This window comes from Ziziphus jujuba, chromosome 7 (assembly GCF_031755915.1).
Source record: "Ziziphus jujuba cultivar Dongzao chromosome 7, ASM3175591v1".
NCBI lineage: Eukaryota > Viridiplantae > Streptophyta > Magnoliopsida > Rosales > Rhamnaceae > Ziziphus > Ziziphus jujuba.
Window position 1 is genome coordinate 10,015,987 of NC_083385.1, and position 14,446 is coordinate 10,030,432.

Genomic DNA, 14,446 nt, shown 5'->3' on the forward strand with positions numbered 1-14,446 from the left:
ATTTATCATTTTATTTTGTTACTTTTTGCCTAAGCCTGCCAAATTCTCCAACCTTTTATATAATTCCTGATACTTCAAAATTCAAATATTGATTTGGGATCCTATCATTAAATTTAAAATTCTTTGGTTATTATTAAATTATAGGTGTTAGTAAATTATAATTTTTGTTCGTATTCCCAACAAATAGCATGCGACCCATGACCTTTTATATGAATACGCGTTTGTGGTTTTTTAATTTAATCAATTGTATTTTGTAGTCCAATTGTATAAAAAATAATAATAATAAAAATAATTATCTATTTCAGATCATAAACCAAAATATTTCAAAATTTTAATTAGAATTTTCTGTTTTCTCTATATCTAATATAATTGCATTATTATTCAAAAGTGTATATATATATATATATATATATATATATAAAATTGCATTATTCTAATATTACTAATCTTTAATTTACTAATGTGATCTGAGAAGATTATTTTTCTATTAAAATGAAGAAGTAATATTTACTGTCATATAGTAAAAATATCATTGAAAACCGAATGGATTCAGAATTTGCAATTAATAACTTAAATACTTTTGGCGCATGAATCCAAATCTCTGAAAGGATCTTCTTCTGCCTCTCACAATTGGCCTCCTAAAGTTTCGCACAATTCTCTCAATTCTCTTAACGTTATTATCATCTATTTTTTGCCTCTTTGCAATTTGATTTTGAGGTTCAGTTGCTTCTCCTTCAACTCCACTCTTAGCACTCTCTTCAGCTTTCTTATTCTCATCGATCTCAATCTTCTTGCGTTTCAAGAAATTAACAAGTCCTGTAAGAGCAACATCCGCATCATCGTTCTTCATAAGCTCCTCTGCAATCTCAGCTGGGGTGACCTCCATGCTATCGACAATGGACTCAATTTCTCCACAGAGATGGTGCTGATTTCCATGAACACCCAGATAATTAGAGGCCAAGATCTTGAACCCATTGCTGGTGCAGTAGGACATGTTGATGTGCATATCCATTCGACCAGGACGCAACAATGCCGGGTCGAGACGATCTTTATGATTGGTGGTGAACACGATGACTCGCTCATCGCCACAGCTCGACCATAAACCATCAATGAAGTTCAATATTCCCGACAGTGTCAGCTACAAGAAATACAACACAAAAATGCATACGGAGAATCATACAAAACTTTTTATCTAATATTGGATGAAAAGTGAAAGGTGAAATGATTTTTCTCAATTTTTTATATTACTTTTATTTGTAAGAATGGGAATCTCAATTCTCAACCCATCCTTATCAACTTACATGGATGGATTCCACTTCCAAATTCCAGCCAACCAAAAGTGCTGAAAAGCTCAAGAATGTAATATTACATATTTTGTGTTTTGTCCATGTATTCTTTGTACCCCAAAAAAAAACAAAAAAAAAAAAAAACATTTCATAAAAGCCAAGTTCTACAATGTAATGAGTGCCATCTAACCTAACCAATCTCAATTCACCCAGATAATGATCACATCTCCATCTCCATCTCCATCTCCATCTCCATCTTATTATTATTTTTTATTTTTTATTTTTTTGGGGCTAAATTTCTCCATCCTATTAATCTAGTTCTTCTTGATGAATAATTCGAGCTTGATAAGAACTATGTTAAATCGTGTGTGTACTGAAGGTATGGTGCATAAATGATAAATCAATTTATTATTTTTATTTCATTTGTAGAGTATAAATGGACCCAATTTCGGTATAGACTATAAATGGACACCCCAAAAAAAACAAAAAAGTTATGTAGTCAAAGGCCAAAAACGCAATTAATTAAACAAAGGGGCATATTAATTAATCAGAATCAATTAATTAAAGAAAGAAGACGAAGAAGAAGGGGATCATATTCATACTAACCCCGCTGTAGGAAGCATCAAAATGATCGTTGTCTTGCCGATTCTGCATCTCGATGCTGCAATCGATATCCTCGATGACTAAAATTGACCGATTGGTGGTAGACAACAAAACCCTCCTCAAATCCGAATTGCTGTATATACTCGTCAGCTCCAAGTCATAGATATCGAATTTCAAATAATTAGCCATGGCCGCAATCAAACTCGATTTCCCAGTACCAGGAGGACCATATAGCAAATATCCTCTTTTCCAAGCTTTCCCAACTTTCTTATAGAAATCTCTCCTCCTAACAAACCTATCCAAATCCTCCATAATCTCTTTCTTCAGCTCCGGCTCCATAGCCAAGGTGTCGAATGTCGCCGGATGTTCCAGATTCACGGAACCCCAGGTACCCTCATAATCATCGTCGCAGTATTTAGACAAAGACGGACAGTCTCTATTGTAAAGCTTCAAAACCTTGTCTTCCTGTTTAATGGCTTTCGCTCGGACCAACACGTAGGGCAAGTAGGACTCCATCACAACGTCTTTGAACTTCTTCTTGAAGGTGATGTTGAAGAATCGCTTCTCGCGGCTGTGGGTGTTCTTATCGGGTTCGGTGCAGACGAACCGCCACTTGATTCGGATGTTCTGGAATGTGTCTGTGACCTCCTGCCCCTTGTCGATGGAGAAGGTGAGGGACTTCTGCTTCGGGGTTTGGCTCACTCGGAGACGATCGGTCGAGGGGCTGATTTTGGTCCGGAGATAGACCTCGGCGGCGTCGAAGACCTGGTTTCGAGTCATGCTGCAATACTCGTCCACGAGCAGAGTGAGGTCGGAGGAGAGAGGATTGAAGAGGGAACGAAGGGCTAGGGAAAGGTAGACACGGAGCTCGTAGGGAACGATGTCGTTGACCATGGACCGAATCAGCATCATGGAGGCCGAGAATGAGGCATAGGCCGCGAACAGTGCCGACGGTGAGGTTGGAATATCTTTCAGAGAAAACATGGCTACCGGGTTTGGGCAACTCAGCAATTCGGAGATGAGTTGAGTCAATTCAAGTCGAGTCGCGGTGAGTTGGAAATTTTGGTGTATCCCAAGTATTTATAATGAATAAATCCTGTTTCGTCTAAGCTTTATAGACTTATCTGATGTCATGTTTTAAAAAGTAAATAAAGGTGTCGGATTTATCCTTCTATTAATTATTCTTTTTTTCTTTCACATAATTTAATTTTAAATTACTCATCAACATTTTTTTTAAGTTTTTGAAATTTTAGGTGGGCCGGAAAATAAAATCTATATATTTATATTTATATTTTTATTTAAAATTATTATTAAATAAATTTATTAATTAAATATATTTATGTTCAGAAATATATAATTTAATATTTCAAATATATTTAAATATGCGATCAAATAGTTTTAGATATAAACATTTTAAGTTTATTTAGAAATATACTATTGAATATTTCAAATGTATTTAAAATATACGATTTAACATTTTAAATATATTTAGAAATATGTAATTGAATATCTTAAATATATTCAGAATTATACAATAATCATCTTTAAGACGTTTATAATTTTAAAATCGAATATTTCAACGAATACATCTTTTCATTATTCAAAGTGTTCTAACTCTAAAGAAAATTTTATATAATTTTCATAATCATCAGTTTCTTTCAAAAATATTATAAAGAGTTGTCGTAAAGTAGTGTTTGATTTGTAAATGATTTATCAAAAAAAAAATGATTTAGTTAAGAATATATGAATTATGAATATTTTAAATATTAAAAATATAAATAATAATATATAAAGAATAATAGTAATTTTAAAATTGTGAAAGAACTTCTCTTATTTTTTTTATCTTTTTTTTTTTTTTTTTAACTTTACAAATTTGATGTTAGGAAATTTGTTTTAATTAATTGTGATTCTTTTTTTTATTATTATTATGTTTTTCTCCTAATGCTAAAGCATAAATATATTTGGTATTTTACTCAAATATCTCGGCGCTGCTCTACCACTTTCCTATTATAAAGGTTTTATGATGAATAAGATTTTATAAGGCGAAAGGAAAGTATGGGTGTCATAAGTCAGCTTTTTTTTTTTTGGTCACTGCAAGTTATATTAATTCTCAGTAAATCCAGAGCGATTTTGAGTGTAGGTTGTGATAACCCTGGCCATACCTCCGTGGAGTTCTCCCTCATTCTTTCTTTCGTGCAATGGAAGAGCGTACCCAGTGGCAACAGATTAGTAATGCTTTACAATTGGAACTAGTAGTCGATGCAGACAATGCTACACGACTATCCAAAATACTGTTTGGTTGGGAAGATTATGTCTGAGAAGCATTTCAAGGTCAATGTGGTTTAATCTATCATTCGGAGTGTCTGGTTCACTAATGATCTGGTAAGAGTTGAACCTCTGCGACCAAATATTTTTCTTTTTTGTTTCAAATCAGAGGCTGATATAACTAGGATCTGGAAGAAGCGACCCTGGTCCATAGACGGTGCTCACTTAGTCCTCCGAGAGTGGAAGCCGAAGCTATCTTTTGAAGATCTTAATTTCACTTTCTCATCTTTTTTAGTCCAAATCCATGGACTCCCTCTACAGTTTATGAATAGGGAAAATGCAATTACGATTGGAGGCTTATTCCAAAAAGTCTTGCATTGTGAATACTCTTCTAGAGTTAATGTCATAGGGATGAAGTATATGCGATTACAAGTTGAAGTTGATATTACTAAGCCCCTTCTGACGGGTTTCTTTCATAAGATTGGTAGTGGAGGAACTTGGATACAGTTCGCTTATGAATGACTAGCGGAATTTTGTTATGTGTGTGGGCGCATTGGTCATGGAAAAAGTTCATGTCAATTCTCAAATATAGCCATACCCAGCACAGAATCGAGTCAGTATGGCCCTTGGATACGGGCTGAGATGAATGAATTCGCCATTGTCCGTGAAGGACACTTTTTGAGGCTGGTCGAAGTACCAAGGGGAGAGTTGGATGACTCCTTATCGGATGAAATCAATCGAGATGTTCGAGTAGAGAAGGATGAAAATAACAATGAAGGCAAAATTTCAGATGAGTCAACATTTGTTTCCAAGAAGGAGGGTGAGTCGAATCAGGCGAGTTCAGCTGTAGGTGAGCCTACTCTAGATCTACAGGGTGAGGGAAAAGGCTATATGAAAGAACCAGTGGCGGACCAACACGTGGCTAAACTTTACAGGCATGTGGATCAGATGTAGGAGTATTCTGTCACATCCATTCAGAATTCAAACGTTACTGTGTTAGGGAAGGATTTTGATTTAAACAAAAGCCAGGCTGTTTCCCTCCCTTTTTCCATAGGGGCCAAAAAGCATGTTGGGCTAGATTTGGGCCCGGGAGCTGAGCCTCAAGTGATGGACTTAGAAGAACATAGAATCGCGAGCCCACCTCTCAACCTCCCAGGTCTTGTAACAGGCAAACAAGCTGGGAAAAGAAAACGAGAAGCCCACAGGTCACCTTGCGAAATCTCATACACTCGGAAAAGGGCTGGGCTTCTTATTCAAGATGTTGCGGATACAACTAGAACATGTAACGAATTAAACAACATGGCCCAATCAGAGAGACATGCAAAACTAGAATAAGGAATTCCTCTTTCTTCCCAAAGTGGTGGTTTTAACCAGGTAGGTACACTTTCACTTTCACCCAAAACTAAAATTAAAGCTTTAGCAAGGAGAGGCCGGAAGCCGGGAAGTATTTTGGGACAGAATGTGCAGTCAAGCGAGTTGTTAGATTCGGGTAACATCATGGCTGACAAGGCGGGCTTTACCAAGCCCCCCACCTCATCATGAATGTTATTTCATGGAACTGCCGAGATCTGGGTTGAGCCTCGGCAGTGCGAGGGTTGAAAAGCCTCATTAAAAATTTTGTCCCGATGGGGTTATTTCTTATGGAAACTAAGTTTGATTTTAGTAGAATGTATAAAATAGCTAAATTTTTACCTTTTGAATATGCTGAGTTCGTGGAAGCTAACTGGAGAGTAGGAGGTTTAGCACTTCTTTGGAGCTCCGAAGTTGATTGGCAGGTCACATATAAATCTGATTGGATTATTGGTGTTAATACTACTCTCCATAATGGGTTAGTATGTAGTTGTTGGTTTTGCTATTGCCCAGCCCGGAGAAGTTTAAAAGGGAGTTTTTGGGAACAGCTTGCCAACGTAGTTCGATGAGGTAGCAGTATCTGGATGTGCATGGGAGATTTTAATGATATTATTGGCCAAGAAGAAAAATTGGGAGGACGGAAGGTGACCAGGAAGTCGCACGTTTTTCTAAAGAATTTTATGGTAGATATGAGAGCTTTAGATTTGGGATTTTCTAGCAGCCTTTACACTTGGTGTAACAAAAAGGTGGGGGAGTGCAAATATAAGGGAGAGGATTGATAGAGTTATAGCTAGTCCTGAATGGAGGATTACTTTCAATAAAGCAGGGGTCATCCATCTTCCGCCGACTGGTTCCGACCACTTGCCTATTAAACTATCTTTCATTCAAGATCATCTGTCTTTCCCCAAATCGGTTCGGTTCTTGGAAGCCTGGACACGGGAGCTAGCCTGCGAAAAGGTTATCAAGGAGGCTTGGGACTTTAATTCACATTTTACAGGTAGATTGCCTCTCTGTATCAGATTAAAAAATACAGCCAATGCCCTACGAGCTTGGAACAAGAACAGTTTCAGATATTGCCATTCGAGGATCAAAGAGTTGGAGTCCCAACTCTCTCAGCTTTTCAACCTTCCCCCTTCGGAAGACAATATAAAAAATCAATAGGTTTTACAAGCAGAAATTGATGAGTGGAGGCTTAGAATGGAGATAACTTAGAGATAGAAATCACAAGAGACGTGGCTCAAAGCGGGTGATCGAAACTCCAAACTCTTTCATGCTTTGACAGTGGCCAAGAGAAAACGGAATTTCATTACAGCTATTCAAGATGATACTGGGGAGTGGTTGGAATCCAGATAGGCCATTGGAACATTTCTCACCAAAAAATACACTGAGTTGTACAAACTGGAGCCTGTAGTGTTATGTGACTGCATTGATGAGTTCATAACAGGAGGCGTTACCAAGGCTGACAATGCGAGGATGGAGGTTGTTCCCACGGCAGACGAAATTTTAAAAATAGTTAAGAGCATGCATCCCATTAAAGCCCCCAAGCTGGATGGGATGCCTGCTCTTTTCTTCCAGGATTATTGGACCACGGTTGGGAAAGAGGTAATAAAAATGATTCAAAATGCTTTCAGGACGGTAACCATTCCGAGAGGGGTTAGCAGGATTTTCATTGTCCTAATTCCTAAAGCAAGTCAAATCTCCTCCTTCAACCTATTAGCCTGTGTAATACTACCTACAAAATCCTGTCCAAGCTACTGGTTGATCGGTTCAGAACTGTCATGGACAAATTGGTCTCTCCTTTCCAAGCGGCCTTCATTCCAGGCAGGTGGATTGGTGAGAATTCGATTTTAGCCAATGAAATAATCCACACAATGAAAAAAAGCAGACGTGGGAAAGGACTAGTTGGGATCAAATTAAATATGTTAAAAGCGTACGATCATGTGGATTGGGGAATGCTAACTAGGATCATTTCCAAATTCGGTTTCTCTCATAAATTGGTGGACCTCATACTAAGATGCATTTCTTCAGATAGTGTAGAGCTACTACTAAATGGAAGTGTATTTGGAAGAGTGGATGTGGAAAGGGGTATCCACCAAGGGGGCCCGTTGTCCCCTTTTCTTTTTATTCTTTATTCCAAGTTGCTATCCAGAATGCTCTTGAATTTAGAAAGAGATGAGAAATTACATGGCATTAAAATTGGCCGTACTAGTCCCTCTATTTCTTATCTTTTCTTCGCCGATGATATCCTTATTTTTTGTAAGGCAAACACTGAAGAAATTACGCAGTTAAAGGAATGCCTGCATCAATATTGCACCTGGACGGGTCAGAGGATAAATGCAAGTAAATCAGGTTGTTTTTTTCTCTAAATCCACACCAGTTCACATCAAGGCTAACATTAGGAAAATTCTAGAGTTGAAGGAGCTACCGAGAGATGCCAAATACCTTGGCAATCCTCTTTTCATTGGCAGGAACCACTCGCAGGCCTTTGATGACCTTAGAAAGAAGGTTGAAGATAAACATCAAGGTTGGAAATCCAAACTTCTTTTCCAAACTGGTAGGTACACTCTCATTAAGTCGGTGGTTAGCTCCATTCCTGTTTATGCCATGTCTGCTGTTAAGCTTATTGACAAATGATGCCGGAAAATTGAGAGTCTTGCTTGCAAGTTCCTATAGGGGGGCAATCGTAACAACAGACCATTCATCCCTATATCCTGGTCCAGATTATGCAAAGCTAAAATTGAAGGAGGGCTTGGACTTCGGAAGTTAAAAGATATGAATTTAGCCTTGCTAAGTAAATTAAGCTGGTTCTTAGCTTCTGACTTCCCGAAATTATGGGTTCAAGCTGTTAAGTCCAAATACTTGGCCGGTAGTGGTTTCTTGAGGTGTAGGAAGAAGAAGAATAGTTCTTGGATGTGGAATAGCATTCTGCTTTCTTGAAAACTCATTATGAATGGTCTCTGCTATAGAATGGGCAAAGGCAATGAAATTAGCATTTGGGAAGATTCGTGGGTTCCAAACAATCCCAATTTCAAGCGAATACCGAGATTTGTAGAAGCACTTCTGATACACGGCATGGTGAATGTTCTTAGATCAAAGAATGGTAACTGGAACATAGATATACTCAACTCTCTCTTTAATGCAGGAACTGTACACAACATCTGTAGAATACCAACAAGAAATGCAAATCTGGAAGACAAAATAATTTGGAAGGGGAATGCCAACAGTAAATTCTCTGTAAAGTCAGCATATAACCTTGAGCATCGTTCCAATTTATTAAGTTCTAATTGGTGGAAGCATTTGTGGAAGTCTAAGCTACACAAGAGGCTAAAATTCTTCTTATGGAAATTTGCTAATCTCGGTCTCGCGACTGCATCAAACCTTACCGCTAGAAACATGGTGGTAGTGAGGACGGATTGTGTGCATGGTTGTGAATGCGTTAAGACAGAAAACCATCTGTTTTTTCACTGCCAGATTGCCAGAGCAGTCTGGTTTGCCACGCCTTGGGGCATAAAATGGGACTGGTACATCGAATGTTCTCTTCAAGAGAAATTGCACCTTATAGCCAATCCTATGGGGTTTCTCCTAGTTCTTTCAAAAGGCAAGGAGGACTTTTTTCTGGCTGCCTCACTCATTTTGAAGCATCTGTGGAGGTTGAGAAACCAACTCATTCATGACAAGTATCCTGTCTGCCTCAACCATACTCTGTTCTTTTTGAAAAAAAGGTTTCGAAAAACAAAAGTTGCAAAAGACAATAATTTTCATGCAGTCTCGGATAGCCATCAAAACCTCATGCACTGGCACAAACCTCCCATGCACGTGGTGAAAGTTAATTCAGATGCGGTAGTAAAAGGTGGAGCTACCGCTGTCGGAATGGTAGCTAGTGATCATCGGGGCCAAGTGCTCACCATTAAGGCTGTTCCACTTTGGTCACACATTCCTGAGTTAGCAGAGGCTTTTGGCATTTTACAGGGCCTCATCATGGCGAAATCGGAAGGGTGGCAAAGGGTTTGGTGCGAGTCTGATGCTAAAAACCTCATCTCTCACCTATCACATAATGATCCTCAATCTTATCACTGGGCAGCGGAGGGAGTAGTTAACGAGGTTCGTCAACTGATATCCTCCTTCCAGGAAGTGAGGTTCTTATAAGCACCAATTTTGTGGCTCATTATGTCAGCAACTAGTGTCTGTATAATGGTTGTTTTGGTAGTCTGTTTATTAATTCTTTCCCATCTAGTTTTGCTTCTTTTGTATCCCAGGAGGCAGGTTGTGAGCCCACTTCCTTTTTGGAGGCTTCGGTCTGGGATTCTTTTGGTTTATAAAACATGAGTTTCAGCCCCCAAAAAAAAAAAAAAAGTCAGTTTTTTTTTTTTTTTTTTTCAGCCATTGAAGATGATAGTTTGGCACAAAGCTCAAGTAACCTTTTTATTTGCAGATACAAAAGTTAAGGTGCAAATTTTAATAAGTTCTCTTATTATTTTGGATGATGTTGTATTGTTAAATTTGCATAGTGTATAGTGCAGGATAGCTTAATGCCAACACTATTAAAAGACATTTTTTTTTTATCCACCTAAAAGTCAGATTGTCTCTTATATATAATTAGCTACCTATACAGTGTAACATCCTGTCCTGAAGTACACTGAAAACTTCTCAAATTTGACCAAGGTTGACCGAGTTTGACAGTCGTTGACTGAGAAGGGATCAAATGTTGATTTTTTGCTCCTGATGAAATTTCACGTTGACCAAGGTACCGTTACGAAGTATATGTTGTCACGAGTTCATAGACTAGTAGCACGTCGAAAACGGAGCTACAGTTTGAAAGTTATGAGCAAAACAAGTTGAGGTCCAAACTGTCCAAGGGGTGCCGGAGTTGCCGGAGTTGACTTTTTTGTCATGCAAAGTTGAGCTTTGACTCATGCATGGTTGTGAAGTAATCGTCGATACAAGTCCGTAGACTAGCGGCACTTCCGATTTGGACATGTGGTTTGAAAGTTATGGATCTGTAAAATTTTTCAAATATAGTATTATTTTAATATTATTTTTAAATATGTGAACAGTGTGCCACGTGTGACTTAATAAAGGGTGCCATGTGTCACAACAGTAAGATGCCACATGTCAACTATGGTTAAATACCATATTATTTTATTATTATTCTATACAATAATATTATTTTAATATTATTTAATTATTTTCTTTTTATTTCTTTTTTTTTCTTTTTTCTTTTTTTTTTTTTCCTTCCCCCACGTGGGAAAACACCCCAGCCCCCCCCTCCCCCAAGCTTTCTTCTTCCTTTCCTTTCCTTTTCCTCCTCTTGGGTCCTTGCCGTTTCTTAGATTCCGGCCACCGGACGGCCACACGCGCCGGCCACCCGTGAAACCCAGTTTCCGGTGATCCCGACATCCAAATTTCCCTACCAGACACCGCCGGACACGCCCAGATCGGGCCGGTGAAGTCGGCGGCAGAGGGTTGAGTTTTTCGGCGATTCTCGACTTTTCCGGCCAATCCAGTCCGGTCTTCCACCCCTTTCCCTTTATTTTGGATCCTCTGAGTTCAAATATGGTCTCTAATTGTTTAAATTCGAAGTGGTTCGTGAGTTATGAGGAGGTGAAGTTCGGCCGGTGCTTCCCGGACAAATTCCGACCACCACCGGTGGAATTGGGGTCAATGGAGGCTGGTAATGCGATCCTCGTTCCACAAGCTTCGATTCGGTATATTACTCATCAATTTTGGTTAACGTTTGTGTTAGTCCCCCCAGATATAGGGTATTATTTATCCGAATAAAATATTAATTTATTTGAGATGTGTAATATTGTTGTTCTAGGAGCACGTGTACGTCGTGGAATTGATCCAATGGAGGATCTTGAATTAATTGCGTGCTCGAGGTGAGTGACCCACCTTCAAAATTATTTTGGGTGATTAATTATATATTTTGTGTTAATTGATTATTTGGAAATTATGTTTTATGTGTTAGTGATTTAATAAAATTACTCTTTAATTTTATATTGTTAATTTATGATAATTTCAATGTGTGTTTTGGTGCCAAAAATATATTTGTGAATTAAAGGAATTGTGGTTTTAATTCCTTTAATTTATTGTTATGTTTATTATTAGATTTATTGTGCATAGTTATATGATTTTAATACTGATGAAATTATATGATTTAATGTTACTTTGGTATGGATTGATTTTATGGATTTGAAGGGAATTATTTATTTTAAATTTATTATATATTGAGGAATCATGGAATTTAATTATTTATATGAAATTTATGTGGTTTTAAGGATATGTTGATTTAAATGGATTTTGAGGATTGGAGAAAAATATTGTTTTAAAGAATTATGTTTCAAAAATATTATGCCATTGGAAAATTGTATATTTGAGTTGATGGCAATGAAAGTTGATGTATTTGAAAATTGTATTGGATCGATGGATTTTGTGATGTGAGAAAAATTATATATATTATCGAAGTATTCATGAAGGTGATATTAAAGAAAAATGTGGGAATGTGAATTTGAAAAGTGGTATAATTTCCACGGTGAATTTTGAAAAATTTGTGTATTTTAATAATAAATTTGGTTATTTGTTTTAGACGCAATCATACAGTACTGGTGTTCTGTATTGTATATATGGATGAGCGAGCAAGTTATAATGTTTCCCGTGAGTTGCCATCGGACCGAGGGCAGACAAGTTTGATATTGGCCATAAGCCGCCTCCCTCCATGACCCGGATGACGGTTTAAACAGCGGCGCTGTCGAGACGCCGAAGCGACCGTATACAAGTTTCTCTCTTTAACCTCCCGTTACACGGTGCTCGGGACGCTGGGTATCGTGGGACATCACTGGTATATAGTGTGGTGCGTCAAGTAGCTTTTGATATTATTTTCAAATAATAATGTTTTTAAAGAGTATCTAAAATAAAAATGTATCTAATGGAATTTTTATGATTTATTTAATCAATGTTTCTAAAATGCATTTTGCCTTGATAACTTTACTATTTAAATGGATTGGTGTTTTCAAATAAATTCTTCTATAGTTTTATCATTTACTTCAAATAGATGATTAAATTGATTTAAGTATTTCTTTTATTAATTAAATGATTTATTTTACTATTTATATTGATTTGCTGATTTTAAAGTGATTTTACTATATTCTTATCATTCATTTTAAATGGAGGTTTTAATTTGATTTAACTATTCATTCATTTAATGGTTCAATTAATTGATTCATTCTAATTAGTTTATTATTTCCTGAATTGCCTTAATGTAAGTTTCATTAATATTTTTGTATTATTTGTTTATGACATTTACTAATCATTTAGTAATTGTTACGAAATTATTTTTATTTCTATTCCTATTTTATTTTCATTATAAATTTTGGATGCTTGATTTATTATATTTTATTTGATATTTAGTTGACTAATTGATTCCTTGGTTTTCGGGGAATACAAATAATGGGTTTTGCGAAAATGTTTTAAAAGAGAAACCTTTCCAACGGAATGAATGATGAGGGTTTTGAGAGAAAATATTATTTTAATTGATTATTATTTATTTATTTATTTATTCTTAATTAATCAAATGTGCTATAATTGTCGTTACTATTATAATTGTACAGTAGATAGGGTCACTCACTGAGATTATTAGCATCTCATATTTCTAAATTCCGTTCCAAGGTACAAGGATTGGGAGACGTTGATCGTTCGGGACGAGCCCGACAACTCAGTTCATTGCCGAAAGTTCAAAAAGCATTTCCTCCCTTTTTCCTTTTCATCTTGTATTACTTCTTTATCTAACATTGTATTAATTTCATATTTATTTGTATAATGCTCTGTATACTGTATTAGACACATTTTATTAAATATTGCATTAATTTCCTATTATTATTTTGGAGTGCTGCAAATTATGGAAGTAAATTGTAGTAATGTGGGAGGAATAAGGGGAGGTATATAGAAGTGTGTTTTCAGTGCAGGAAATTTGTGGTAAGTCCAACCCTTAGGGGAGGTTCTGCCGGATTTTCCATTGGAAGGTTCGGTAGGATTTCCCTGGGATCATGGCTTGTCTAGGATTCCGGTGAGGAATTTTGGACGGATCCTGACAAACAGTATCATGTAAGCCTCCTATACATCCATTTTCTTTTTCCTTTTTCCCTAACAACATTTTTCCCAAAAAAAAAAAAAAACAAAGCTTAACACAAACCAAAATTTGAATAGAAATTTCAACTGTTAGAGATTTGTTTTACTCTTCTTTTGAGTTTTAAGTTTTTAAAAGTTTGGCTGTCAATATTATGGTAAAAACTTGAATGTAACAATGTTTTTCAGGTTTAAAAAAAAAAAAAAACTTATAAGAAATTTGTTCTATCAATTAATTAGTTATTTAATTTATTTGCTCTTAGATTTCCTCTCCTCCCCCCCCCCCCCCCCCCCCCCCCCCACAAATTTGTGCTAAAAACATGGCTGTTATTTTATGGACTACAAATATGAATTGCTTAAATCATAATATGCCAAGGTGCCATTTTGATGGCTATGAGAAACGCAAATGAAGACGGTAGCCAAGGAGGAAAAACAAATAAAAATGAAAATGAAAAAAAGGCTAGATTTATACATATTAATTGCTTTGATTTATTGAAAAAAATTAATTTAAGGTCATAAATATCTGTATTAATTGCACTCATTTATTGCAAAGGAACGTCATGACTACATGATTAATGACCCGTGTGTAGTATACTCATCATGTTGGCTTATTTTGCTAAACTAGTTATAACAATAACTTGATTTGCCCCAAATTACGTGTATTATTTTTATTATTTTTTTCCTTAACATCTTATGCCTACCAAATTCTCTAACTTTCTTTTTATACAATTCCGAGACTTCAAATCTTGAATTGGGATCCTATGATTGAATTCATAATAATATCTTTGGTTATTGGCCAATTATAGATGGTAGTGAATTGT

General features: G+C 36.4%; 1 protein-coding gene and 1 long non-coding RNA gene across 2 annotated transcripts; one reads left to right on the top strand and one right to left on the bottom strand.

The window, feature by feature from the left end:
- Nucleotides 1–466: 466 nt before the first annotated feature.
- LOC107424659 (AAA-ATPase At2g18193) lies at nt 467–3,045 on the bottom strand. Its single transcript, XM_048479281.2, has 2 exons — nt 1,893–3,045; nt 467–1,138 (listed from the first exon to the last, which is right to left on the bottom strand). Exons 1-2 carry the CDS (start codon nt 2,871–2,873, stop codon nt 563–565), a joined length of 1,557 nt encoding a protein of 518 aa, XP_048335238.2. The 5' UTR covers nt 2,874–3,045; the 3' UTR covers nt 467–562.
- An 8,187-nt stretch (nt 3,046–11,232) lies between these two features.
- LOC132804512 (uncharacterized) lies at nt 11,233–13,376 on the top strand. Its single transcript, XR_009639672.1, has 3 exons — nt 11,233–11,383; nt 12,091–12,354; nt 13,170–13,376. It is a non-coding gene; the product is annotated as an uncharacterized LOC132804512 (long non-coding RNA).
- The last annotated feature ends 1,070 nt before the right edge of the window (nt 13,377–14,446 follow it).